General features: G+C 41.5%; 1 protein-coding gene across 1 annotated transcript in view; it reads left to right on the top strand.

Annotated features, from left to right (window-relative positions):
• Window positions 1-24,085, top strand: part of LOC102185487 (C4b-binding protein alpha chain-like) — a 53,262-nt gene extending 29,177 nt beyond the window's left edge. Inside the window, 4 exon segments of the mRNA XM_018059932.1 lie at window positions 6,659-7,117; window positions 20,772-20,942; window positions 23,040-23,215; window positions 23,752-24,085. Of these exon segments, the coding sequence (XP_017915421.1) occupies window positions 6,659-7,117; window positions 20,772-20,942; window positions 23,040-23,215; window positions 23,752-23,922 (977 nt within the window). The 3' untranslated portion in view covers window positions 23,923-24,085.

Below are 27,619 nucleotides of genomic sequence, written 5' to 3' on the forward strand. Positions count from 1 at the left end.
ATGCTACATTTTTCTCACCTTTAGCTAGTACTTGCGTTGGCTTAGGTTGCTTGCTAGATGGGATAACCAACTTTTATATCTGAAGAATGAGATTTCTTGATGTCTATGGGTTGTTACATGTGTTAGTTATTTTATTTTTAGAAAACAGAGCAATCCCAAATCCCTTTCACTTAGTTTTAACCTTAGGAAGAAATTCTCCCACATCTTTTACTACTTCAACATAGGCCTTCCTCTGGCATGCCCATGCCTCTAAATTTATTGCAATTTTTCATATAAAATTGTGAAACTGCAGACAATTCCCTTCAAGTGTTTTTACCCAAACATTTCTTTTCCTTGTTTCAACAGGTAAGTGACTAAGTTGTAAAATATAATAATTACACTCTTATGGTGGTATTGCAGTTGTGAAAAAGTTAGGGCTTGTTTGGAAATCCTGCATTTATTCAGAGTCCGTATAATTTTTCACAGTTGAATATTTTCTTTTTTCAGCCTGATGTCTATTGAGAACAATTCTAGTTTAACATGGCTCTCTGTGAATAATTTATGCTTTCATGCCAAGTGGGAGAATTCCCTCAGCCTACATTGCTTATATTCACACACGTTTTCTTCCAGCTTCTCAGCTTAAAAGCAGTAGATATTTTTGAGCTGTGGCAAGTTATCCTGAGAAAAGGATATGAATGGGAAGATTGAAACCTCTTATAAGTCACTTGGATTTAGGAGAGTCCTGTTAATCTGAAACTATGAACTCACACTCTTCCCTCTCTCTCACCATCCCAGTTTGCAGTTTACCTCCAGAATGGCCATGGACACTACAAGGGAGATATTTTATTTATACGTTTTATTTTTATTAGACTTAAAAGCTGAAGATTTTGCATTGCTTTTCAAGTTTTATTCTTATGTCCAGTTAAATCTCTCCATCCCTTAAATTCTCATCCATCCTCTAAAACCCAGTTTTCAGTTCTATTTTCAATATAATTTCAGAGAGTTGTACAGTGTTCACTGATCTCCCACATCTTTTATCATTTCACAATTTTTTCATTTTGAGATAATTTCAGACTTAGAAAAATTGCAAAACCAGCACAGAATATTTTCATATGCTCTTCATTCAGATTCCTCGAATATTAACATCTAGCAATTTGATGATCAAAATAAGGAAATCAATATTGAAATAATACTACATATCTTATTCAAAGTTTTCATTTTGTTCCACTAATGCTCTTGATTTGTTGTAAGAGTAAGCATTCCATTTAGGGTTTTTTTTTGTAACTGTAGTTTTTTAATTTTTTTAAAAGCTTTATCATTTTATAGGAGTTTAAGGTTCCAAAAAAATTGAGAGGAATATACAGAGGTCTCCTCTCAGAAGTTTCTCACATGCATACCTGCCTCTCCACATGCATACTCCTCCCCATGATCAACATCTCACTCGCCAGAACTAGCAAGAGATTTTTAACACCTTCTCATCCTAAAGCTCCTGGTTGGTCAACTTGTAGTAACAAGATGTGTCAAGAATGGGCTTGCCTTCAATGTCCATGGTATTTACATCATTTTGCTAACAATTTCATTTAGCTCAGGAAGATGATGAGGCCTGAACAATGAAAAGTACATACCTAAGGCCATATGTAGATCAAGGCTGGGGGGCACGGTGTAGCAACTAAGAGCAAAGTTTCTGCTGCCTGAAAGTGATGTGGCACTGAGGAAATCATTTTACAGTTTCTTTGTAGTATCAGATCAGAGTTGTAGTGGGAATTAAATGAGATAACGCATGTAAAGGATTTAGCACATTACTGACAAAAGGACTTGCTCAACAAATGTTAATTATTACTACTGTAACTTGTATATTGCTATTATAATACTATTGTATTATGAAAATGAAAGATAATATAGAACAACCTGCAAGACCTGAGTATAACTTATGAACAGACTTTCTCGTCATTCTGATTGTTAAATGCTGTTATATTGCCTTTTATTGAGAAACAGTGTGCTCAAAAATATGTTTCCCTTACAGTTACATGTTTGAAATCAGAGGTAGGAAATGGAATGCTGTTCATGGATGAGGAAAAGTATGTTGCATCTGAGAGTGTCACTGTCCAGTGTAACTCTGGGTTTAGTTTGGTCGGTCCCCAGAGTATCACTTGCTCAGAGAATACCACCTGGCACCCAACTGTGCCCACATGTCACTGGGTAAATTGCACCCATGTATGTTTCTGTGCTTTCAAACCTTAAAAATTGTGCCTCTGCCAAAGCACTTATCCCAGCCAGCACAGGTGAGATCTGACTTTGTCAAGATGTATATAAACAACTCACTAAAAGTACCACCACTTTCCACCATGAAGCACTGTTGTGAGCTGGCAGAGGCAACTTTCCCGCTAAATTAGGTGGGTTCCCATAGTCCCGGGTATCCTTACCCTTGGGTCTACATTTTATATAATAAATGCTGCTTGCTCCATTCCTTATTGGTCATTAGAATTTTTCCTCAGTTATCCTTTTAGGGATACTCTAGGCCTCCTTTGCATCTCTGCATCTTTTTTGCTTCACTGGTGCTTGGCTACTGCTCAGAACAGGTTTGGGCTTGGCCTGAATGGTCACCTTTGCTAGGATGCAATCTTTCTTGATATTCTCATCTATCCATCCACTGGACAAGCTTGCATTTGTCAGTAATGCCTCTCAAATCTTCTTGACCCCTTTGCCTCCTCTTTTCTTTAAATCACTTTTAGGAAGTCTATAAGCAAGTGCACAAAGGCAGACAGTTCAGGCAGTGTCTCCAAGCCTGCAGGATATGAAAATGACCCTAGAGTTGTATAAACTGTCTTTAAGGACCAGACGTTTTTAACTGAAGGATACCCTGGCCAGTCCGCCAATTCTTCCAGCCATTTCAGTAGTTTATCTGTGTAGATCAGGGCTTGGAATTAGGCAGATGCCCTGTACCTTTACTTCCCTCATAGCCCAGTTGGTAAAGACTCTGCCTGTGGTGCAGGAGACCCGGGTTCGATCCCTGGGTCGGGAAGATCCCCTTGGAGAAGGAAATGGCAACCCACTCCAGTATTCTTGCCTGGAGAATCCCATGGACAGAGGAGCCTGGCGGGCTACAGTCCATGGGGTTGCAAGAGTCGGACACGACTTAGCGACTAAACCCCTTTCCCCTCAACCTCCGGTACCTTCAAAAGCCGTCTCCTGGACTGGGCCTTTCCCTGACAGCAGCAGCACTCTAGGTGCTTGGCTATCCTCAGCTGCGTGGCCCCCATGCTCAGTGTGCCCCTCTTCTGCAGGCCTTCAGCAGCGGGAGACCTCCGGGCCCTGGAGCTAGAGCTGATCCCAGTCACCTGCAAAGCCTTCAGGGTGGAGGGAAGCTTTTTTGAAAGTCATCCTGAGGTGGCAGCTTTAAACTAGTGACAGTCAGCCCCCATTTGCACTAGCTGCCTGATAGGAGCTCCTCTTAAACAATTGGAAGGAGAGAGTCAAGTTTAAGAACATCACTAAGACATTTCCTTAAAAAGAGGAAGTGAGTGAAGTTGCTCAGTCGTGTCCGACTCTTTGCGACCCCGCAGACTGTAGCTTACCAGGCTCCTCCATCCATGGGATTTTCCAGGCAAGAGTACTGGAGTGGGTTGCCATTTCCTTCTCCAGAGGATCTTCCCGACCCAGGGATCGAACTCAGGTCTCCCACATTGTAGGCAGATGCTTTACCATCTGAGCCATCAGGGAGGTCAAAACAAAAGAGGAGAGAAGAGTTATTTTTGCCTTTAGATCAATGTACAGAGTCTCTGGTCAAGAAATGTGCTGTTCCTTAAGCACCATCACTCATTGTAATAAGTGTCTTGGCTTGGAGAGCTGGGATTATGATGATTGCTACTGCAAATGTGTAATTTTTGATTATTTAGACTTTTCTGATCCAAATATTTAATCTTCTGGACTCGAAGCTCTGGTCAATTAAATAAGCATTTTTCAAATATCACATTGTCTCTGTTGCTGTTATTGTGCCATGTCTGTTGTTCCGTGCACAGCAAACCAAAGCTTACAAGGAGAACAAATCTCAAATCCACTTCCCTGAAGGCATAGGGCTTGGGTATTTATGAAATAAAGAATGAAGAAGCTGGGAGGCATGAGGCACAAGGAGCATGTGGAGTATGGGGAAAGGTGATTGGGAAAAGGCATAGTAATTGTCATTTACGCAGGTATACCTAAGCTATGGGCCTCTGCAAGTTCAAAATGTCATCAAGTGGACACTGGTGCATGCCCAGTTGGAGGGTCAGTGGTCCTATCCAGTGTCAAACAGCTTAGGTCCAACCAGATGCAACTGACTCCACGTCCCTGGAAAACAATGGGCAAACATCTGATTGTTTTGGCTACATGCTGCTTGGAGGATATGCAAGTCTTCTGTTGTAACAATTAAAATGACCTCCTTTATACCTATGGCTGATTCATGTTGGTGTATGGCAGGAACCAACACAATATGGTGATTATCCTTCAATTAAAAATAAATAAAATTTTAAAAATGACCTTGACTAGATGAAATGGATTTAACTAATGACTACTCATGGGTTCACAAGTCATCTTGGTTAGTATGTCACATAGAATATGACACATTTCTAGTACCAAAATCCACAAATGTCTGCAAGTAAGTTCATATTTTTTTTGGTACCTCAGAAAGAATGCAAGCCAGGAAATTCAAAAGGTATTTATAAGTTACCTTTGCTTGAATGCTTTTACTCCACATCTCAACATATCCAAACGCTACCTACTCTTTGTCAACAGAATAGGGCACAAACATTTTGGATTCTCAAAGTAAAACATTTCTGTAACTAGAAACCAAAGCAATAAAACAACCACAACAACAACGCTGAAAGTGCAGAAGTCCTTTGTTGCTCGCTTGTTAGTTACTAACTCACCACTCTATCCCTGCAAAGGATTCCACTATTCTCACTTTTAAGAGCACAAATTGGTTTTATGTTATTTAACTTTACAGAAATGGAATAATACATTGTGTATTCTTTCTTTCATGACTTTTCCTACTAAATATTGTATTTGTGAGATTCATCTGTGTTGTATATAGTTAAGGTTCATTCATTTCCATTTCTATTAAGTATTTCATTGTATGATTATATCACAGTTTACATATTTATTGTATTTTTAATGGACATTTATTTTCAATTTTCTTGGCTATGAACATTTTTTCATGTGTCTTTTGCTGAACATATGTATTCTTGTTGCACAAATACCTAAAGATGGAATTTCTGGATCATAAGAGGTATGTATGTTGGAGAAGGCGATAGCACCCCACTTCAGTACACTTGTCTGGAAAATCCCATGGACAGAGGAGCCTCGAAGGCTGCAGTTCATGAGGTCGAGAAGAGTTGGACACGACTGAGCAACTTCACTTTCACTTTTCACTTTCATGCATTGGAGAAGGAGATGGCAACCCACTCCAGTGTTGTTACCTGGAGAATCCCAGGGATGGGGGAGCCTGGTGGGCTGCTGTTTATGGGGTCACACAGAGTTGGACACGACTGAAGTGACTTAGCAGCAGCAAGAGGTATGTATGTATTTGCTCAGCAGTTTTCCAAAGTGGCTATACCAAATTGCATCCCTCCATACACCCCCTACTCCCTACTTCAATCCCTGCCAGAACCTGCCTGCTCACCAATGCCAGCTGTGTTCCTTTTCTTCCCTTCCATTTTTACATCTCTGTTCCTTTAGTGATGCTTTCTAGAATTACCTATCAGATAGATTTCTTGCACTCAAATCTGGTCTCAAGAACTACTTGTTGTCAGACTAAGGCAAACAGCACATTCTTATTCATTCATATAGTTTGTTTATTCAGCAGGTGTTGAGGTGATCTTTTCATGGAGAGTTGGGCTTAAAATTTTTTTTAAGACCTATTCCTGTCCTTTCTACCCTTTATTTAAGAAAATAAACACGTATTTTCTTCATCCTTTTGCATAAACTTAGAATTTCTGAACTGAAAATATTAGATCCCATTCTACTTCCAAACCCTTCTTTAAACATATGTGGAGACTGAGGCCTGCAGTTTGTTGTTTAGTTGCTGTGGGGAGAGAGAAAATTAGACAAGATGGCATGGTCAGGCTGTCTCACCCCTCCTTTTGTAAATAACCACTATGGAGGCACTTGCTACAGCTACTTTGTGCTATAAGGATACAGTGAGCTCCACCTAGAGAGTGGTGGCATTACTGCTGCATCACCGCTGTGTCCATTGGGTCAGCCACGAGAGGGGAGAATAAAGCGAGTCTACTGCTGTGGCTGCTGCATCAGCCGGGAGAGAATACTGTTACGGCTGCTGTGCCAGCAGGAGAGAGGTTGTGTTGTGTTAGGTTATGCTATGGCTGTTGCTTGTAGGGAATAAACTTGTCTGCAGTTCCTGCCAACTCCCCCAATCTTCTTCCAGCCTCTTAGCTGTAGTCTTGCCTACCCTGGTTTCAGCGAACAGTGTGGGCAGTGTGAAGAGCAATATAACTGGTACTGTGAACAGGATGAAGAGCAATACAATTGGCATGATCTGCAGGATACCCAGCGGATAGAGGAGCCTGATGCTCCTCAGAAGAGTTGGCAGGATACACAGTTGGTAGGGGAGCCTGAGGTTCCCCTGAAAGGAGGAAGCCAGTGGCCGCCGTATAGAACGTGGTACTTTGTGTCGGACATTCTCCAGGCTTCCGCTCCGGTGGAAAACTGGGAAGCGGTGAATGGGTCACCAGACAGCACTGGAAAGGCGTTACAGGCGGTGAGTTCCTGATTGCTGAACAAGGTGTCTCAGATCGCTGCTGGCACTGTGGGGTGGATTTTCCTGACTATCCTGGAGGAGAATATGGATTGTGTGATAGGCGATGCTGCACCAGTGCTCAAAGTGCAGAGACTCTTGGAAGAACTAGAGCAATGCATATTGGTGTCACCCTTGAAGAACCCAGCATCTCTGACTGCGAGATGGTAAGTGATGGTGATGATGAACGTTATAACACTGTGGGCCTCCACTTGGCAGCTAGGGCTGTGGTACAGCAGAAAGTGAAGTGTGAGCAGCCTATGGCCCAGGGAGGGCATCCTCAAGGGGCCCCCAAAGCTACTGAGTTCACCATGTATCGACCATATACTCAGGAGGAGTTGGTCAACTCGGGTAAGAAGTTTCAGCAAATGCACAGGGAACCCTCGGCAGCACGGCTTTTGTGACTTTGGGAGGCAGGGGTGGGCCCAGCACCTGTGGGGGTTTTTGCAGGTCCTAACTGAGAGAAGTAGAGGGATAGAATGTGAGATACCATTTTGAAAGTGTGAAAACCCAAAGGGGGCCCGAACTTGCAGTGGTCCCACCTGGGTGATATGTTTGTGCATGTGGGTGGATTTGTGCAGAGGTGTACTGTAAGCGCTGTGTCCTCAGATTTAGAAAAGTATAATCATGTGGGTGGGCTGTGAATGCCACAAAAATCCCCTCCTTGAAGGGGTGGTCCTGGTGCCTGTAGGGGGTTTTGCAGGTCCTTAATGAGAAATCCCGCAGGGATGGAGTTGCCCCCGCGGAGGCTTTTATGCAATCTCACAGGGCGAGATGGCGGATTGGACTTGGCTATGGAAGACGGAGGCACTCCACATGCAGTGGGTGGCTCCTCTAGCCCCATGAGGGCAAGGACTGCAGCATGAGTTCCAGGTGATTGGGCTTTGTTGTGTATTGGGGATGTAACTGTTCATTGTTGTTGCTAATGCTGTTGCAAGATGTGAATCCAAGGGTCAGTGTTACTTGCGAAGGGAATATCACAGAAGATGGACTGCACATAGAATGTGAGGTGAGAGACCCTGAAGGATTGGAGTATGGGGAGAGAGCAAGTTAGCCAAGATGGCAGTGGTCAGGCTCTCTCACGCTTTGTTTTGTAAATAATGACTATGTTACAGCTAGGCTCACTTACAATACTGTGCATGAACATCATGAAGTACTCGCTTGGTCAGGAGCTACTCTGTGCTGTAGGGATATGTGAGCCCCACCTAGAAAGTGACAGTGTTACTGTCAGCCACCAGAAGAGAGAATATAGTGAATCTACTTCTATGGCTGCTGTGTCAGCCAGGAGAGAATACTGTTATGGCCACTGTGCCATCAGGAGAGAGGTTGTGTTGTGTTAGGCTTTGCTATGGCTGTTGCCAGGAGAGAATAAATGCATCTGCAGTTCCTATTGGCCCCTCCAGTCTTCTTCCAGCCTCTTAGCTGGAGCCTTGCCTACCCTGGGTTCAGCAAACAGAATGCCCAGTGAAATACAGAGAGACAATTGGTATCATGAACAGGATCAGAGATACAGTTGCTAAGTTGTGTCTGACTCTTTTGTATCCATGGACTACAGACCTCCAGGCTCCTCTGTCCATGGGATTCTCCTGGCAAGAATACTGAGGTGGGTTGCCATTTCCCAGATTAGTACTTGTTTGAATCTGCCCTTTGGAACTCAGGGAAGGTCATGGTGGTTGGAGGTGAGTTCTTTATAAGAAACCGGGGAGAAAAGGGCTTCCTTGCCCAGAAGCCCCACAAGATCCTGATCAATTTCATGCAGAAGAAAAAATGCTTATAACTGTGCAATTGTATGGTCAGATCTGAATCCACAGTTCAAAAAAGGAAAATGTTAAATAAAGCTGGCACAAATTCTGTAACTCCTGTCTTACTCTCACTAAAGTGAACTGCTGACTTATTAAAGACAGGGAGAGGTGCACAGCCCAGCACCCAGTAGCTTTCAGTCTCTATCTGCTAAATGAATGAAAGGATAGAAAATCAGATCTTGAGATGAGTGTCATTCTTCCTCTCCTCACGTTTTTGCAGTTTAAGTGTTGGAGCAGTAGGAAAGAAGAGCAATGTAGAAGCAGATGAAATTCTCAAATTTAGATTTGATTTCTTCTCTTAGAAAGAAAGAAAGTGAAGTCACTCAGTCATGCCTGACTCTTTGCAATCCCATGGATAGTAGCCTGCACCAAGCTCCTCTGTCCATGGGGTTTTCAAGGCAAGAAGTACGGGAGTGGGTTGCCATTTCCTTCTCCAGGGAATCTTCCCAACCCAGGGATTGAACCCAGGTCTCTCACATTGTAGACAGACGCTTTACCATCTGAGGCACCAGGGAAGTCCAAAATGTCTCTTAGAAATCTACTCTTAATTCATCTAAAGTGTGCGTGGACTGCAGAAAGGTCCAATACTAGAAAATTTTCTTATACTTTGGTACCTTTTTACCTAGAAGTTCCCATACCCTGCTCAGTTGTGAGTATATTGATCTTAGGACCCACTGGTTGAAACATGTGGGCACCCTCCCAGGATACCTGGTAATAATGTAATGACCCTATTATTGTGTGTTTATGGATCAATGCCCTGAACACAGAAAAAGCTTGGCTTTTGTCCCAGTGTCAAGGATACTGCTAATACCATAGCATAATAGGGTTTTGAATATCCTCAAGGACAGAATTTCTCCTTGGATAAGGGAAATTAGAACAATGAACTTCACAGGGGATACATACTATTAACATATTTTCCATCAAGAAAAAGACAATGTGTCGTTCTTCATTCCCTTCCATGCTTTTTTCATAATTTGATTTTAAAATTAAGTTTAGAATGTAAGTTTACTGTGTTCTACTCTTTACCCCTAAATTGTTTGTATCATTTGAACACAGCAAATGAACTTGCAGTGAAAATCCTTTACTGCAGCATCATTCAGTTGGAAAAAGGAAACAAAACAAAACAAAACAAAAAACACACTAGATTAAAAGGTTGTATTTACTGAACGCTTTTTAAGTGGATAAGTTTGTTAAAAAATACTGCTCCTTTTAGTCTAATTTTCTCTTTTCCCCCCATTGTTTGTTCCCATTCTTTTGACTTTGCTGGTTTCCTTTCCTTTTCTGAATCAATGAAAAGAGGCCACATCTAATAGATAAGCTAGACATTTCAATTATTACCTTTTGTTTCTTGATATTTATTCTTTTCCCTTCCTCTCTTTCTGGTTTCACCTACTGGTGGCTCAGATGGTAAAGTGTCTGCCTGCAGTGCGGAGGCCTGGGCTTAATCCCTGGGTCAGGAAGATCCCTTGGAGAAGGAAATGACAACCCACTCCAGTATTCCTGCCTGGAAAATCCCAAGGATAGAGGAGTCTGGCAGGCTGCAGTCTATGGGGTGGCAAAGAGTTGGACACGATTGAGAAACTTCACTACAGTATAAAACTTGCTGAAATCTATTTGAACCTGCCTTTCAGAGTTTACATCTTTTCTTCCTTCCCTACCTTTCATACTCTGGAACATCATCATGCCATCTAATCTTGCTTATTCAGTAGAATTAGCATGATGTCATTGATGTTCTGTATCAAAGTGCTGTTCTTTGAGTGCCTGCATGGCCATGCTATTTTCAGAGTCTGTTATGACAGGGACAGAAGTGTTATCACAGCCAAGGACTGAAAATGCAGATGGATGGTCTTGACCTTTCCATATGTATGCAAACTGCTTGTGATGCTCTTTTCTGACAGGGATGGAAAAGAAGGCCTGTGCTGAATCAGTGGCCGCACTTATCAAAAAACATGTTAATCTGCTCCAGCAAAGATACCACGTGTGGCTGCAATGCTGTTGCGTTTTTAGAAGTCTACTGTAATTCTCCAGAATCATAATTTTTCATAGTAAACAGACTTATGAAGTACATGGGGATATGATGACCACTATGGCATCTTTAATTCTTTAAGAGAGGCTCATATTTCCCCTTTCCCCCAACTATTAGTACATGATATTTAAAAGAACTTATCTTCTTTGCCTCCAAGGGGAGGGTTTAGGTCATATCAATGACTTCTACTTGTCTTCTTGGATAGAATGGTCTAGCCCATAGGCCAAGGACCCATATGGGATTGTGCCAATGATCAATTTTGTCTATCCAGCTTACACTTTCAAAGATAATGGAGGGGGTGGTCCTAAGATGGCGGAAGAATAGGATGGGGAGACCACTTTCTCCCTCACAAATTCATCAAAAGAACATTTCAACACTGAATAAATTCCACAAAACAACTTCTGAATGCTGGCAGAGGATATCAGGCACCCAGAAAAGCAGCCCATTGTCTTCAAAAACAGGTAGGAAAAAATATAAGAGACGAAAAAAGAGACAAAGGAGTTAGGGAGGGAGCTCCATCACAGGAAGGGAGTCCTGCGTCCTGGGAAGGGAGTCTTAAGAAGAGAGAAGTTTCCAAACACCAGGAAACACTCTCGCTGCTGAGTCTGTGGCGAGCCCTGGAAGCACAGAGGGCAACATAACAGGGAAGAAAAATAAATAAATAATTAAACCCCACAGATTACGAGCCCAGCGGTAACTCCCCCAGCGGAGAAGCAGCACAGATGCCTGCATCCGCCACTAGCAAGTGGGGGCTGGGCAGGGAGGCACAGGCTGCAGTGCTTTTTAAGAATCAGGCCAGAACACTCTGAGTGTAACCAGAGAGAACTAACTTGGGCTAGCATACCAGACTGTGGGATAGCTACCATGCGAAAAGCTCTAACATAAAACACTGCCTGGACTGCACACAGAACAAAGGACAGAGCAGAAATAGCTGGCTGCAGACCATCCCCCTCCGGTGACAGGCAGCTAGAGCTGTAAGGGCTGGAAGGGGGCAATTGCAGCCCAAGAGAGACATTACCTACCAAAATGCAAGCAGGCTTCTTTGCTAACTAAGACTTCTGGGGGTTCTGGACAGTCATCATCCTCCTGAGAAGGAACGCCAGCGGTACACCCAGAACACTGAGCAGCAGAGACGGGAAAGGTGATAAGTCGCAGAGACCGCGCTCGCCAAACACCCGAGCTACTCGGACCTGGGAAGGGCACAAAACGCAGGCCCAACTGAATCTGCGCCTTTGAGGGCTACCTGAGTGCCGAGCCTGAGTGGCTTAGACCAGGGAGGTGCATGCAGCCTAGGGCCGGCCTCAGACGGTTCCCGGCGGAGCAACGTAGAGCCTGAGCAGTGTGTGCCATGAGCAGGGGCAGGCCCAGTGGGGCTGAGACACTGCAAGCACATGCCAGTGTTATTTGTTTGCAGCATCCCTCCCTTCCCACAGTGTGACTGAGCAAGTGAGCCTAAAAAAATAAAAGTGTCCACCACTGCCCCCCTTGTGTCAGGGAGGAAATCAGACACTGAAGAGACCAGCAAACAGAAGAAGCTAAACAGAGGGAACCACCTTGGAAGTGACCCCACACTGCCACAACACCAGAGAAAGTCCCAGATATATCTTTACTATTTTTACGATCATTTTTTTGTTGATGTTGTTGTGTGATTGTTTTTTTCTTCTTTTCTTTTTCTTCTTCTTTTTTTAACTTAAGAAAATTTTAAGTCCTCCATTTCTCCTTTAATTTTAATTTTTATAACCTACTATTATTTAAAAAAAAAGATGCTATTTTTAAAGCAATGCCATATATATATATATGTGTGTGTGTGTGTGTGTGTGTGTGGTGGTTGTTGTGTTTTAATAATTCTTGTGGCTTTTTTTTTCTTCTTCTTCTTTTCTTTAATATTGTATTTTTGAAAATCCAACCTCTACTCTAGATTTTTAATCTTTGCTTTTTTGGTAGTTGTTGTCAATTTTGTACAATCGTCAGTACTCAATTTTACCTGAGAGCAAGATTACTGGCTTGACCACTCTCTCCTCCTTTGGACTCTCCTTTTTCTCCACCAGGTGGCCTCTGTCTCTTCCCTCCTCCTTCTCTTCTCTACCCAACACTGAATCTCTGTGTGTTCCAGATGGTGGAGAACACGTAGGGAACTGGTTACTGGCTGGATCTGTCTCTCACCTTTTCATTTCCCTCTTTATCCTCCTGGCCATCTCTGTCTACTTCCTCCCTCTCCTCATCCCTGTATAACTCCGTGAACATCTCTGAGCAGTCCAGACTGTGGAGTGCACATAAGGAAGTGATTACTGGCTAGCTTGCTCTCTCCTCTTTTGATCCCACCTCATCTCATTCCAGTCACCTCTAACTACTCCTCCCTCTTCTCTTCTCCATGTAACTCAGTGAACCCCTCTGGGTGGCCCTCAATGTGGAGAAACTTTTCATCTTTAACCTAGATGTTTTATCATCAGTGCTATATAGATGGAGAAGTCTTGAGGCTACTGTAAAAATAAAACTGAAAACCAGAAGCAGGAGGCTTAAGTCCAAATCCTGAGAAACATCAGAGAACTCCTGAATCCAGGGAACATTAATCAATAGGAGCTCATCAAATGCCTCCATACCTACACCGAAACCAAGCACCACCCAAGGGCCAATAAGTTCCAGAGCAAGACATACCACACAAATTCTCCAGCAATACAGGAACACACCCCTGAGCTTCAATATACAGGCAGCTCAAACTTACTCCAAAACCATTGACGTCTCATAACTCATTACTGGACACTTCATTGCACTCCAGAGAGAAGAAATCCAGCCCCACCCACCAGAACTCTGACACAAGCTTCCCTAACCAAGAAACCTTGACAAGCCACTGATACAACCCCACCCACAGTGAGGAAACTCCATAATAAAGAGAACTCTACAAACTGCCAGAACACAGAAAGGCCACACCGAATGCAGCAATATAACCAAGATGAAGAGACAGAAGAATACCCAGCAGATAAAGGAACAGAAAAAATGCCCACCAAACCAAACAAAAGAGGAAGAGATAGGGAATCTACCTGAGAAAGAATTCCAGATATTGATAGTGAAAAGGATCCAAAATCTTGAAATCAAAATGGAATCACAAATAGCCTGGAGACAAGGATTGAGAAGATGCAAGAAAGGTTTTAACAAGGACCTAGAAGAAATAAAAAAGAGTCAAAATATAATGAATAATGCAATAAATGAGATCAGAAACACTCTGGAGGCAACAAATAGTAGAATAATGGAGGCAGAAGATAAGATTAGTGAAATAGAAGATAGAATGGTAGAAATAAATGAATCAGAGAGGAAAAAAGAAAACGAATTAAAGAAAATGAGGAGGGGAGGCGCAGGAAGGGACGCGAGCGGCGCGCCACCGTGGGTGGGCGCTCGAAGCCGCGGAGGCAAAGTTTGCACGCGGTCCCCGCGGCGCACGCGGGGTCGGGACCGCCCTGCGCGCCGCCTTGCCCCGCGGGACCCGCACCGCCCCGGCCCGCCGAGGGTTGCAGGCGGCCAGGCGTAAGTTATTTTTCTTAGGAAAAAAAAAATAAATAAATAAAAGAAATGAGGACAATCTCAGAGACCTCCAGGACAATATGAAACACTCCAACATTTGAATTATAGGAGTCCCAGAAGAAGAATACAAAAAGAAAGACCATGAGAAAATCCTTGAGGAGATAATAGTTGAAAACTTCCCTAAAATGGGGAAGGAAATAATCACCCAAGTCCAAGAAACCCAGAGAGTTCCAAACAGGATAAACCCAAGGTGAAACACCCCATATTAATCAAATTAAACATATTAATCAATTAACAAAGATCAAATACAAAGAACAAATATTAAAAGCAGCAAGGGAAAAACAACAAATAACACACAAGGGGATTTCATAAGGATAACTGCAGATCTTTCAATAGAAACTCTTCAGGCCAGGAGGGAATGGCAAGACATACTTAAAGTGATGAAAGGAAACAACCTACAGCCAAGATTACTGTACCCAGCAAGGATCTCATTCAAATATGAAGGAGAAATCAAAAGCTTTACAGACAAGCAAAAGCTGAGAGAATTCAGCACCACCAAACCAGCTCTCCAATAAATGCTAAAGGATATTCTCTAGACAGGAAACACAAAAAGGACATATAAACCCGAACCCCAAACAATAAAGTAAATGGCAATGGGATCATACTTATCAATAATTACCTTAAACGTAAATGGGTTGAATGCCCCAACCAAAAGGCAAAGACTGGCTGAGTGGATACAAAAACAAGATCCCTATATATGCGGTCTACAAGAGACCCACCTGAAAACAAGGGACACATACAGACTGAAAGTGAAGGGCTGGAAAAAGATATTCCTTGCAAATAGAGACCAAAAGAAAGTAGGAGTAGCAATACTCATATCTGATAAAATAGACTTTAAAACAAAGGCTGTGAAACGAGACAAAGAAGGCCACTACATAATGATTAAAGGATTAATCCAAGAAGAAGATATAACAATTATAAATATATACACACCCAACATAGAAGCACCACAATATGTAAGACAAATGCTAACGAGTATGAAAGGGGAAATTAACAATAACACAATAATAGTGGGAGACTTTAATACCCCACTCACATCTATGGACAGATCAACTAAACAGAAAATTAACAAAGAAATGCAAACTTTAAATGATACAATAGACCAGTTAGACCTAATTGATATCTATAGGAAATTTCACCCCAAAACAATGAATTTCACCTTTTTCTCAAGTGCTCAAGGAACCTTCTCCAGGATAGATCACATCCTGGGCCATAAATATAGCCTTGATAAATTCAAAAAAATCGAAATCATTCCAAGCATCTTCTCTGACCATAATGCATTAAGATTACATCTCAATTACAAGAGAAAAACTATTAAAAGCTCCAACATATGGAGGCTGAACAACATGCTGCTGAATAACCAACAAATTACAGAAGAAATAAAAAAAGAAACCAAAATATGCATAGAAACAAATGAAAATGAAAACATAACAACCCAAAACCTGTGGGACATTATAAAAGCAGTGCTAAGAGGAAAATTCATAGCAATACAGGCATACCTCAAGAAACAAGAAAAAAGTCAAATAAATAACCTAACTCTACGCCTAAAGCAACTAGAAAAGGAAGAAATGGAGAACCCAGAGTTAGTAGAAGGAAAGAAATCTTAAAAATTAGGGCAGAAATAAGTGCAAAAGAAACAAAAGAGACCGTAGCAAAAATCAACAAAGCCAAAAGCTGGTTCTCTGAAAGGATAAATAAAATTGACAAACCATTAGCCAAACTCATCAACAAACAAAGAGAGAAAAATCAAATCAATAAAATTAGAAATGAAAATGGAGAGATCACGACAGACAACACAGAAATACAGAGGATCATAAGAGACTACTATCAGCAATTATATGCCAATAAAATGGACAACATGGAAGAAATGGACAAATTCTTAGAAAAGTACAACTTTCCAAAACTGAACCAGGAAGAAATAGAAAACCTAACAGACCCATCACAAGCATGGAAATTCAAACTGTAATCAGAAATCTTCCAGCAAACAAAAGCCCAGGTCCAGATGGCTTCACAGCTGAATTCTACCAAAAATTTAGAGAAGAGCTAACACCTATCCTTCTCAAACTCTTCCAGAAAATTGAAGAGGAAGGTAAACTTCCAAACTCATTCTATGAGGCCACCATCACCCTAATACCAAAACCCGACAAAGATGCCACAAAAAAAGAAAACTACAGGCCAATATCACTGATGAACATAGATGCAAAAATCCTTAACAAAATTCTAGCAATCAGAATCCAATAACACATTAAAAATATCATACACCATGACCAAGTGGGCTTTATCCCAGGGATGTAAGGATTCTTCAATATCCGCAAATCAATCAATGTAATTCACCCCATTAACAAGTTGAAAAATAAAAGCCATATGATTAACTCAATAGATGCAGAGGAGGCCTTTGACAAAATTCAACATCCATTTTTGATAAAAACTCTTCAGAAAGCAGGAATAGAAGGAACATACCTCAACATTATAAAAGCTATATATGACAAACCCACAGCAAACATTATCCTTAATGGAGAAAAATTGAAAGCATTTCCCCTAAAGTCAGGAACAAGACAAGGATGACCACTTTCACCACTACTATTCAACATAGTTCTGGAAGTTGTGGCCACAGCAATCAGAGCAGAGAAAGAAATAAAAGGAATCCAAATTGGAAAAGAAGAAGTAAAACTCTCACTGTTTACAAATGACATGATCCGCTACAAAGAAAACCCTAAAGACTCCACCACAAAATTACTAGAGCTAATCAATGACTATAGTAAAGTTGAAGGATATAAAATCAATAATAATGAGAAAGTAGAAAAAGAAATTAAGGAAACAATTCCATTCACCATTGCAATGAAAAGAATAAAATACTTAGGAATATATCGACCTAAAGAAACTAAAGACCTATATATAGAAAACTATAAAACACTGGTGAAAGAAATCAAACAAGACACTAATAGGTGGAGAAATATACCATGTTCATGGATCGGAAGAATCAATATAGTGAAAATGAGTATACTGCCCAAATCAATCTACAGATTCAATGCAATCCCTATCAAGCTACCAGCGATATTTTTCACAGAGCTAGAACAAATAATTTCACAATTTGTATGGAAGTATAAAAAACCTCGAATAGCCAAAGTAATCTTGAGAAAGAAGAATGGAACTGGAGGAATCAACTTGCCCAACTTCAGGCTCTACTACAAAGCCACAGTCATCAAGACAGTATGGTACCGGCACAAAGACAGAAATATAGATCAATGGAACAAAATAGAAAGCCCAGAGATAAATCCACACACATATGGACAGCTTATCTTTGACAAAGGAGGCAAGAATATACAATGGATTAAAGACAATCTCTTTAACAAGTGGTGCTGCGAAATCTGGTCAACCACTTGTAAAAGAATGAAACTAGATCACTTTCTAACACCGTACACAAAAATAAACTCAAAAATGGATTAAAGATCTAAACATAAGACCAGAAACTATAAAACTCCTAGAGGAGAACATAGGCAAAACACTCTCAGACATAAATCACAGCAGGATCCTCTATGATCCACCTCCTAGAATATTGGAAATAAAAGCAAAAATAAACAAGTGGGATCTAATTAAAATTAAAAGCTTCTGCACAACAAAGGAAACTATAAGCAAGGTGAAAAGACAGCCTTCTGAATGAGAGAAAATAATAGCAAATGAAGCAACTGATAAACAACTAATCTCAAAAATATACAAGCAACATATGCAGCTCGATTCCAGAAAAATAAATGACCCAATCAAAAAATGGGCCAAAGAACTAAATAGACATTTCTCCAAAGAAGACATACGGGTGGCTAACGAACACATGAACAGATGCTCAACATCACTCATTATCAGAGAAATGCAAATCAAGACCACAATGAGGTACCATTTCACACCAGTCAGAATGACAGCGATACAAAAAGACTACAAGCAACAAATGCTGGAGAGGGTGTGGAGAAAAGGGAACCCTCTTGCACTGTTGGTGGGAATGCAAACTAGTGCAGCCACTATGGAGAACAGTGTGGAGATTCCTTAAAAAAATGCAAATAGAACTGCTTTATGACCCAGCAATCCCACTGCTGGGCATACACATCAAGGAAACCAGACTTGAAAGAGACACATGTACCCCAATGTTCATCGTGGCACTGTTTATAATAGCCAGGACATGGAAACAACCTAGATGTCCATCAGCAGATGAATGGATAAGAAAGCTGTGGTACATATAAGAATACATTTGAATCAGTTCTAATGAGGTGGATGAAACTGGAGCCTATTATACAGAGTGAAGTAAGCCAGAAAGAAAAACACCAATGCAGCATACTAACACATATATATGGAATTTAGAAAGACGGTAATGATAACCGTGTGTGCAAGACAGCAAAAGAGACACAGATGTATAGAACGGACTTTTGGATTCTGTGGGAGAGGGACAGGATGGGATGATTTGGGAGAATGTCATTGAAACATATATACTATCAGGTAAGAAACGAATCGCCAGTCTATGTTCGATGCAGGATATAGGATGCTTGGGGCTGGTGCACGGGGATGATCCAGAGAGATGATATGGGGTGGGATGTGGGAGGGGGGGTTCAGGATTGGGAACTCATGTACACCCGTGGCGGATTCATGTCAATATATGGCAAAACCAATACAGTATTGTAAAGTAAAATAAAGTAAAAATAAAAATTAAAAAAAAAAACAACAAAGATAATGGAAATGCCCAGCAAGTGGTTTATTAAGGGAACCTTGATGGTTCCAGGTATCTATATTAACTCAAGCTCTATTTTCAGAAATTCTTGGATTATTATGCACCTCTCATCTGTGTACAGTACCTATGAAAATAGATACAGGTCCTCATGGAAGACTGGGAAATTCTACTGTGCGTATGTCTCAAGGTGTTTTATCCTTACTCTTGGAAATTTTTTCTTCAGTTAGTGATCTCCAGACCCGACAATATCAATAGCACAGGTACAAAAACTCAGCGGGCTTCCCTGGTGTCTCAGATGGTAAAGAATCTGCCTGCAATGTAGAGACCTTGGTTCGATCCCTGGGTTGGAAAGATCCCTTGGAGGAAGGCATGGCAACCCACTCCAGTATTCTTGCTTAGCCCTGGTGGGCTACAGTCCATGGAGTTTCAGAGAGTCAGACATGACTGAGTAACTAACCACAGCATAGGAACTGAGCAACATATTATAACTTTTTAATGGGCCAAATGCCATCAGCCTCCTGATCATCCATCCTTTATTTCTTTCCATGGTACAGACTGAGTAGTAGCTAGTTGGCTGCTCATCTGTTTTCACCCTTAGGAATGTCATGTTCTATTAACCATCTTCCTAATCTCAGTCTGGTTCTATCTCCAACTTGCCACTCCTTATGATGATTACAATTATTTACCTTCTAAAGCCTATGAGCACCTCTCAGACTCTGACTGCTAAGGGTGAAACTTGGTCTTTAACAGTCTTCCCATCATCAGCTCTGGTCTCTGATACAGTGCTCCTCTCATGATATTGCTTCTGTCCTTGGTAAATGTATCCTCCAGGTCTTCCCAGACAACACAATCACTTGGTGGAGTTTCCTGCATGTGTGTGGCACATCTCCTCCAGCTTACTCACTCTTCTGAATCACTTAATCACTCTCTCTACCACTTGCCACAGCAACTCCAGCATTTGAACCTCATTGTTGGCATCACATTTTCCATGCCTCAAGGAGGCATCTTAGGATAGTACTGTAGATACTATCATCCATCAGTTTAATATTTTACTGACATTTCCAAAAGTGTCAAGTGTTAGTTGCTCAGTTGTGACTGACTCTCTGAGACCCCACCAGGAAGCCCACCAGGCTTCTTTATCCATGGATTCTCCAGGCAAGAATGCTGGGGTGGGTTGCCATTCCCTTCCCCAGAGGATTTTCCCAACCCAGGGATCAAACCCAGGTCTCCCTCACTGCAGGCAGATTCTTTACGGTCTGAACCACCGGGGAAGGCATTTCCAATGACCTGTTTTATTTAAACTTCTCATGCAGTGTTTCTGGGTCCTGACAGTGTTCCCTTTCACACAGGTGCTCAGCACTGTGTCACGTCTCTTGTTCCAGCATGCAAGCCATCGTTTTTATTCTTTCTATAAGCTCTTTCTGAACTGTTTTAGAGGACAGTGAGTATACTCTTGGGAGGATAGATGGACTGGTCTTGTTGGGAGCAATGAGTCAGAGCTTGCAGATTTATCTTGCACCGTTAGTTTCTCCCAGATATACTTCTCTGCATTTAGCACAAAAGCAGTGGAGTGTGACACCAGTACAGGGTGACTTTGACTGAATTCCGTCTTCCTGCCAAAATGGCTCCTAAATAGTGTCAAGTTTAGTGAATTTTCAAAAAAATGAAGCAAATCCTAAGCGCTTGTCAGTCCATTGTAACCTTTCTATGGTTCCCCAGCCTCAGGCCTTTATGAAGGCAGCTCAAGTTCTGTGTTTGGCTAAGTGACTGAATGGGTAGAGAAGACAGAAGGACAGACGGAAGCCTCCTTTGAACCGCACAGGTTCTAGGATGAGTTATTATATGCATTCTATATGCTGACCTTCTTTCACTTTTATGTCTCACCTCAAGATTGTGAATCCCCTCCTGTCATTGCCCACGGACAACGTAAAATAGTCTCTAAACTCTTTGCATTTGAACAACAAGCTGTATATGAATGTGATGAAGGGTACATTCTGATTAGAGTGAACAGACTCTCCTGCGCTTTTTCAGGCTATTCACCTGGAGCCCCTCAGTGTAAAAGTAACTCTGGCTCCCTCTTCATTTTAGGGGGCGGGGGTGGGGCTATCATCAAAGGATTGAGAGCACAGTTTTTTCCCTGTGAGAGGCAGCATAAAACCATTTGATTTGATTTATTTAAAATAATCACTATAGTCTGATGGTATCCAAAGCAGAAAGCACAGAGAAAAGAACATTAATCTCCCCTTCTTTCTCCCAGGAACAAAATTCAGCCTTTGTGAGGCAGCCCAATGTCCCAGTTTCTTGTATAATTCCAGAAATAGTCTAGAGATGGTACATTCTATCTGAGTGTAGTTGTGTCCTCCAGCAAAACTTTCATGAAAAGTTGGTCTAGAATGTAAGCCCTAGTGGGCTAATGCCAAGCATTGTGAAATCACAAGTATATCCATCAGTGCCAGTGCAGGGCACCAGCTGCTCACAATGTAGCTGTGTGATGAGGGACTCCTAATTTTCCAGCTGTTATGGGGACAAGAGGTCAAAATGAGGTCTGATTATTGTATGCACATAGGTTTACTATCATTTCATCATCAACAGCTTCAGGGATGATTTGCCACCATCGTTTCCTTTGCACACAGGAGAATAATAAGCAAGAGGGAAAATTTTTTTATCTATTGTTTTACAATAGATAAAAATGTCAAGGCTGTATATTGTCACCTTGCTTATTCAACTTATATGCAGAGTACATCATGAGAAACGCTGGGCTGGAAGAAGCACAAGCTGGAATCAAGATTGCTGGGAGAAATATCAATCACCTCAGATATGCAGATGACACCACTCTTATAGCAGAAAGTGAAGAGGAACTAAAAGGCCTCTTGATGAAAGTGAAAGAGGAGAGTGAAAAAGTTGGCTTAAAGCTCCACATTCAGAAAACTAAGATCATGGCATCTGGTCCCATCACTTCATGGGAAATAGATGGGGAAACAGTGGAGACAGTGTCAGACTTTATTTTTTTGGGCTCCAAAATCACTGCAGATGGTGATTGCAGCCATGAAATTAAAAGAGGCTAACTCCTTGGAAGAAAAGTTATGACCAAGCTAGACAGCATATTCAAAAGCAGAGACATTACTTTGCCAACAACGGTCCATCTAGCCAAGGCTATGGTTTTTCCTGTGGTCATGTATGGATGTGAGAGTTGGACTGTGGAGAAAGCTGAGTGATGAAGAATTGAAGCTTTTTAAAAAAATTTTTTTTATTTTTACTATATTTTACTTTATAATACTGTATTGGTTTTGCCATACCTTGACATGAATCCACCACAGGTGTGCATGCATTCCCAAACATGAACCCCCCTCCCACCTTCCTCCCCATAACATCTCTCTGGGTCATCCCCGTGCACCAGCCCCAAGCATCCTTTTGAACTGTGGTGTTGGAGAAGACTCTTGGGATTCTCTTGGACTGCAAGGAGATCCAAGCAGCCCATTCTAAAGGAGATAAGTCCTGGGTGTTCTTTGGAAGGAATGATGCTAAAGCTGAGACTCCAATACTTTGGCCACCTCATGCAAAGATTTGACTCATTGGAAAAGACCCTGATGCTGGGAGGGATTGGAGGCAGGAGGAGAAGGGGATGACAGAGTAGGAGATGGCTGGATGGCATCACCGATTCGATGGACATGAGTTTGAGTAAACTCCGGGAGTTGGTGATGGACAGGGAGGCCTGGCGTGCTGCGATTCATGGGGTCACAAAGATCGGACATGACTGAGTGACTGAACTGAACAGATTGTCTTACAGGAATCAAGATACAAGAGACAGCTGATTTGATAGTTGAAGATTTGGGGTCACATGCCCATTTTATATTCTGTCAGGGTATTTAAAATTGTTATATATCCTTCAGCATGTCACTTATCCTCTCTGTATCTCACTTTCTCTTAGATAAAATAGTGAGACTTAAATAAGATGTTCACATAAAGATCTACCCCAAAGTCTGATAAAGTGCTATCCCAATGTTCAATAAATATGCTAATGAATATTATTTTTCTTCTCAAGATTAAAAAAAAGGTAAAACAATTAGCAACACTTAAATACAGTTCATTCTTAGTACCCAAGGCTGGCATGTTTTTTCTTAGACTTGTGGATTGCTTAAAATTATGTTTCCATTGCAGCATGGTGTGTGAAACCAGAGATAGAATATGGAAGGTTATCTGTGGAAAAGGTTAGATATGTTGAACCTGAAAGAATTACTATTCAGTGTGAGTCTGGCTACAGTATGGTTGGTTCTGAAATTATCACTTGCTCAGAGGACAGAACTTGGTACCCGGAGGCGCCCAAGTGTGAGTGGGTAAGTCACACAACTTGAGGTAAGTTTTGTTTTATTAAACCCCAAAGCATTGTCCTGCCAGCAAAGGTGATACCTGACTTGTCAAGATTCATTCATTCAAAGGAACTCTCATTTTTGCTTTGGAGCCTTCTGGTCAGATAGGAAATGCAAAATTTTTGTGCTCTCACTTGTGATCAGGGAAAACTGAGCCCCTTTGAAGTGGAGGGTCTCAGACCTAGTAGTACTGGCAGAACTGGTAGTACTGACTGGCAACTTTTCTAGAGGATTTGATATACTCTTGTTCCATTTCTGGATGGTCAGAAGTAGTGTCTGTTCCCATAGAAGCTTTCTGGGAGGCTGTCTCAGAGCAGAGTTGTATTCCTCTCAGGAAGATGATGGTGGGAAACAAGGTGTTTTTGGTTTTCCTGCTCCCCCAGGAGTCCTGGGGTGTGTCTTGGTCCTGAATCTGCAACCCTGCCTGTTTCTACATGAACTGTGCCCCCTAACAATCGGGAGAGAAGTCTTTCAAGCATACTCATCATGTGTTTCTTTTTTAGGAGTATCCTGAATGCTGTGAGCAAGCAGTCACAGGCAGGAAACTCTTGCAGTGCCTCTCAAGGCCAGTGGAGGTGAAATTGGCCCTGGAAGTGTACAAGCTGTCCCTGGAGACTGGACAGGAGCTTCAGCTCCTGGAGCTTCAGCTAGAGAAGCCAAACGATGCCTCTTAGTGGTAAGCACTGTAATGTTTCTCAAGAGAGAGAGGAAAACGTTTCTTGCTGCCTTCATTCCAATATGGATCACCTCAGTTAATCACCTTTACCATCTCTTTTATACCACCAATTTTGGTAATAATTATCTAGAAAGGGTAATTTTGTTAATATTTAGTGCTTTGAAATTGTGGAGTTATTGATGATTTTCTGACTCATGTTTCCTCTTTTCTGGACACAGAGTACACATTTTTTAATTAAAAAATTAGCATATCCAACATCATTTTGTCTTTGTGTTTAATTTTGTAAAATAAGGTCTGTGAACACACACATACATGAAGTTGATATGTTTATTTTACTGTCGGTATCTTGGACATAGGGACTTGGGTTCACAGCAGTACATTTCCTTGGATTGCCTTTACTCCACAGTTCCATATTTATAGGTTACTCAGGAGCTCAATATTTAGATTAAACATCAACACACCCCAAAATTCTTGTCCACTGTCCGCACTTTGAAGCAGTCACGTCCTTTAGTGAGCCCCCATGCACTTGGCCTTTGCCTCAGTCATGCTCCCTCTTGGCTTTTGCCTTACAGGAAGGGGATTCCTGTCTGTCTTGGTCTCCTGACCCTTTCCTCAGGAACAGACTCTGAAAGCCTGGTGAGTGGAATCCCGCCTGGCAGCCACCTTTGTGCTCCCAAACCCTCAAAATGATTGATCTCATTTTTCTTATTAGAAGTGTTAAAATGGCTCAAGCAACCACCCCCCACATTAGAAAATGCCCCGTGTCAATCACCCTTATATCTTGGGGTGTTTGGAGGCTTTTATTCTTTGCATTTATCCCTTTTCTCAACTCTTGCATCCTCTGATATTTCTCTCCTACTCATATCTTGGCTCCTTGTCCCATCTGTTTTGTACATAGAACTCTATGGGGAATATTGGCCTCATTGGTTTAACTTTCTCAAGTGTACTCCAATAAGGCAAAGTTGTATAGCGGGCTTTCCCTAACCCTTAGATGCTACAGAGGATCTTGAATGGTTAGAGAAACCTACTTAATAGAGAAGGTATTTATTCATTTTCTTAAAAGCTGTCACCTGCTCCTGCTACTAGGAATTATTTTGGCTGATATTTATTTTGGTTCTTGTGAGTCACAGACTTGTGAGTGTCTAGTTTCTGATCCAGGAAAACACTATGAGAGAAAGGTAGTGAGATGGGGAAGGGAGGACAGCCTAAAGAGGCAGCAAGTTTGAGGGGATCATTGTTGTTGCTAACAGGAACTACACTATGCTGAGTGCCTTCTGAATGTATGGAACAAAACTGAGAACCTACTCCTGGCGATTGAGATTTCAGGAGTTTTTTAGAAACATGTATAATATCATATATGAAATGAGTGGCCAGCCCAGGTTCAATGCATGATACTGGATGCTTGGGGCTGGTGCGCTGACACGACCCAGAGGGATGGTATGGGGAGGGAGGAGAGAGGGGGGTTCAGGATGGGGAACATGTGTATACCTGTGGCAGATACAGGTTGATGTATGGCAAAACCAATACAATATTGTAAAGTAATTAACCTCCAATTAAAATAAATAAACGTATATTTAAAAAAATGGAATGCAAACTAGTACAGCCACTATGGAGAACAGTGTGGAGATTCCTTAAAAAATTGCAAATAGAACTACCTTATGACCCAGCAATCCCACTGCTGGGCATACACACCGAGGAAACCAGAATTGAAAGAGACACATGTACCCCAATGTTCATCGCAGCACTGTTTATAATAGCCAGGACATGGAAACAACCTAGATGTCCATCAGCAGATGAATGGATAAGAAAGCTGTGGTACATATACACAATGGAGTATTACTCAGCCGTTAAAAAGAATTCATTTGAATCAGTTCTAATGAGATGGATGAAACTGGAGCCGATTATACAGAGTGAAGTAAGCCAGAAAGAAAAACACCAATACAGTATACTAACACATATATATGGAATTTAGGAAGATGGCAATGACGACCCTGTATGCAAGACAGGAAAAAAGACACAGATGTGTATAACGGACTTTTGGACTAAGAGGAAGAGGGAGAGGGTGGGATGATTTGGGAGAATGGCATTCTAACCTGTATACTATCATGTAAGAATTGAATCGCCAGTCTATGTCTGACGCAGGATACAGCATGCTTGGGGCTGGTGCATGGGGATGACCCAGAGAGATGTTATGGGGAGGGAAGTGGGAGGGGGGTTCATGTTTGGGAACGCATGTAAGAATTAAAGATTTTAAAATTTAAAAAATAAAAAACTAAGGGGAAAAAAAAAGGGAAAAAAATTCTAGTTGGAATATAGCTGGTTTACAATGTTTTGTTAATTTCAGGTGTATAGCAAAGTGATTCAGGTATACATATAGATATGTATGTATCTATCTATATCTGTTTCTATCTATACAGATATGTATTTCCCTATATCAGTTTCTTTTCTTTTATAGGTTGTTAAAAAATACTGAATATAGTTTCCTGTGCTATACAGTATGTCCTTCTTGGTTTTCTATTTTATATATCAGTTTAGTTCAGTCACTCAGTCCTGTCCGACTCTTTGCAACGCCATGGACTGCAGCATGCCAGGCTTCCCCGTCCATCACCAACTCCCAGAGCTTGCTCAAACTCATGTCCATTGAATCAGTGATGCCATTCAATCATCTCATTCTTTCTCATCCCCTTCTCCTCTTGCCTTCAATCTTTCCCAACATCAGGATCTTTTCCAATGAGTCACTTCTTGGCATTGTGTGACTGAAGTATTCGAGTTTCAGCTTCAGCATCAATCCTTCCAATTAATATTCAGGACTGATTTCCTTTAGGATTGACTAGTTTGATCTTCTTGCTGTCCAAGGGACTCTCAAGAGTCTTCTCCAACACCACAGTTCAACAGCATCAATTCTTCAGCGCTCAGGTTTCTTTATAGTCCAACTCTCACATCCATACATGACTACTGGAAAAACCACAGCTTTGACTAGACAGACCTTTGTCTGCAAAGTGATGTCTCTGCTTTTTAATATGCTGTCCAGGTTGGTCATAGCTTTTCTTCCAAGGGGCAAGCATCTTTTAATTTCATGGCTGCAGTCAACATCTGCACTGACTTTGGAGTCCAGGAAAGTAAAGTATGTCACTGTTTCCATTGTTCCCCCATCTACTTGCTGTGAAGTGATGGGACCAGATGTCATGATCTTAGCTTTTTGAATGTTGAGCTTTAAACCAGCTTTTTCACTATCCTCTTTCACTTTTGGCAAGAGGCTATTTAGTTCCTCTTCACTTTCTCCCATAAGGATGATGTCATTTGCATATCTGAGGTTATTGGTATTTCTCCTGGCAATCTTGATTCCAGCTTGTGCTTCATTCAGCCTGGCCTTTTGCATGATAGGCTCTGCATAGAAGTTAAATAACCAAGGTGACAACATATAGCTTTGAAATTCTCCTTTCCCAATTTTGAACCAGTCTGTTGTTCCATGTTGTTCCATAACTGTTGGTTCTTGACCTGCATGCAGATTTTTCAGAAGGCAGGTAAGGTATTCCTATCTCTTGAAGGATTTTCCAGTTTTCTATGATCCACACAGTCAAAGGGTTTGGCATAGTCAATGAAGCAGAAGTAGATGTTTTTCTGGAATTCTCTTGCTTTTTCTATGATCTGATGGATGTTGGCAATTTGATCTCTGGTTCCTCTGTCTTTCCTAA

The sequence above is a fragment of the Capra hircus genome, chromosome 16 (genome assembly GCF_001704415.2).
Source record: "Capra hircus breed San Clemente chromosome 16, ASM170441v1, whole genome shotgun sequence".
NCBI lineage: Eukaryota > Metazoa > Chordata > Mammalia > Artiodactyla > Bovidae > Capra > Capra hircus.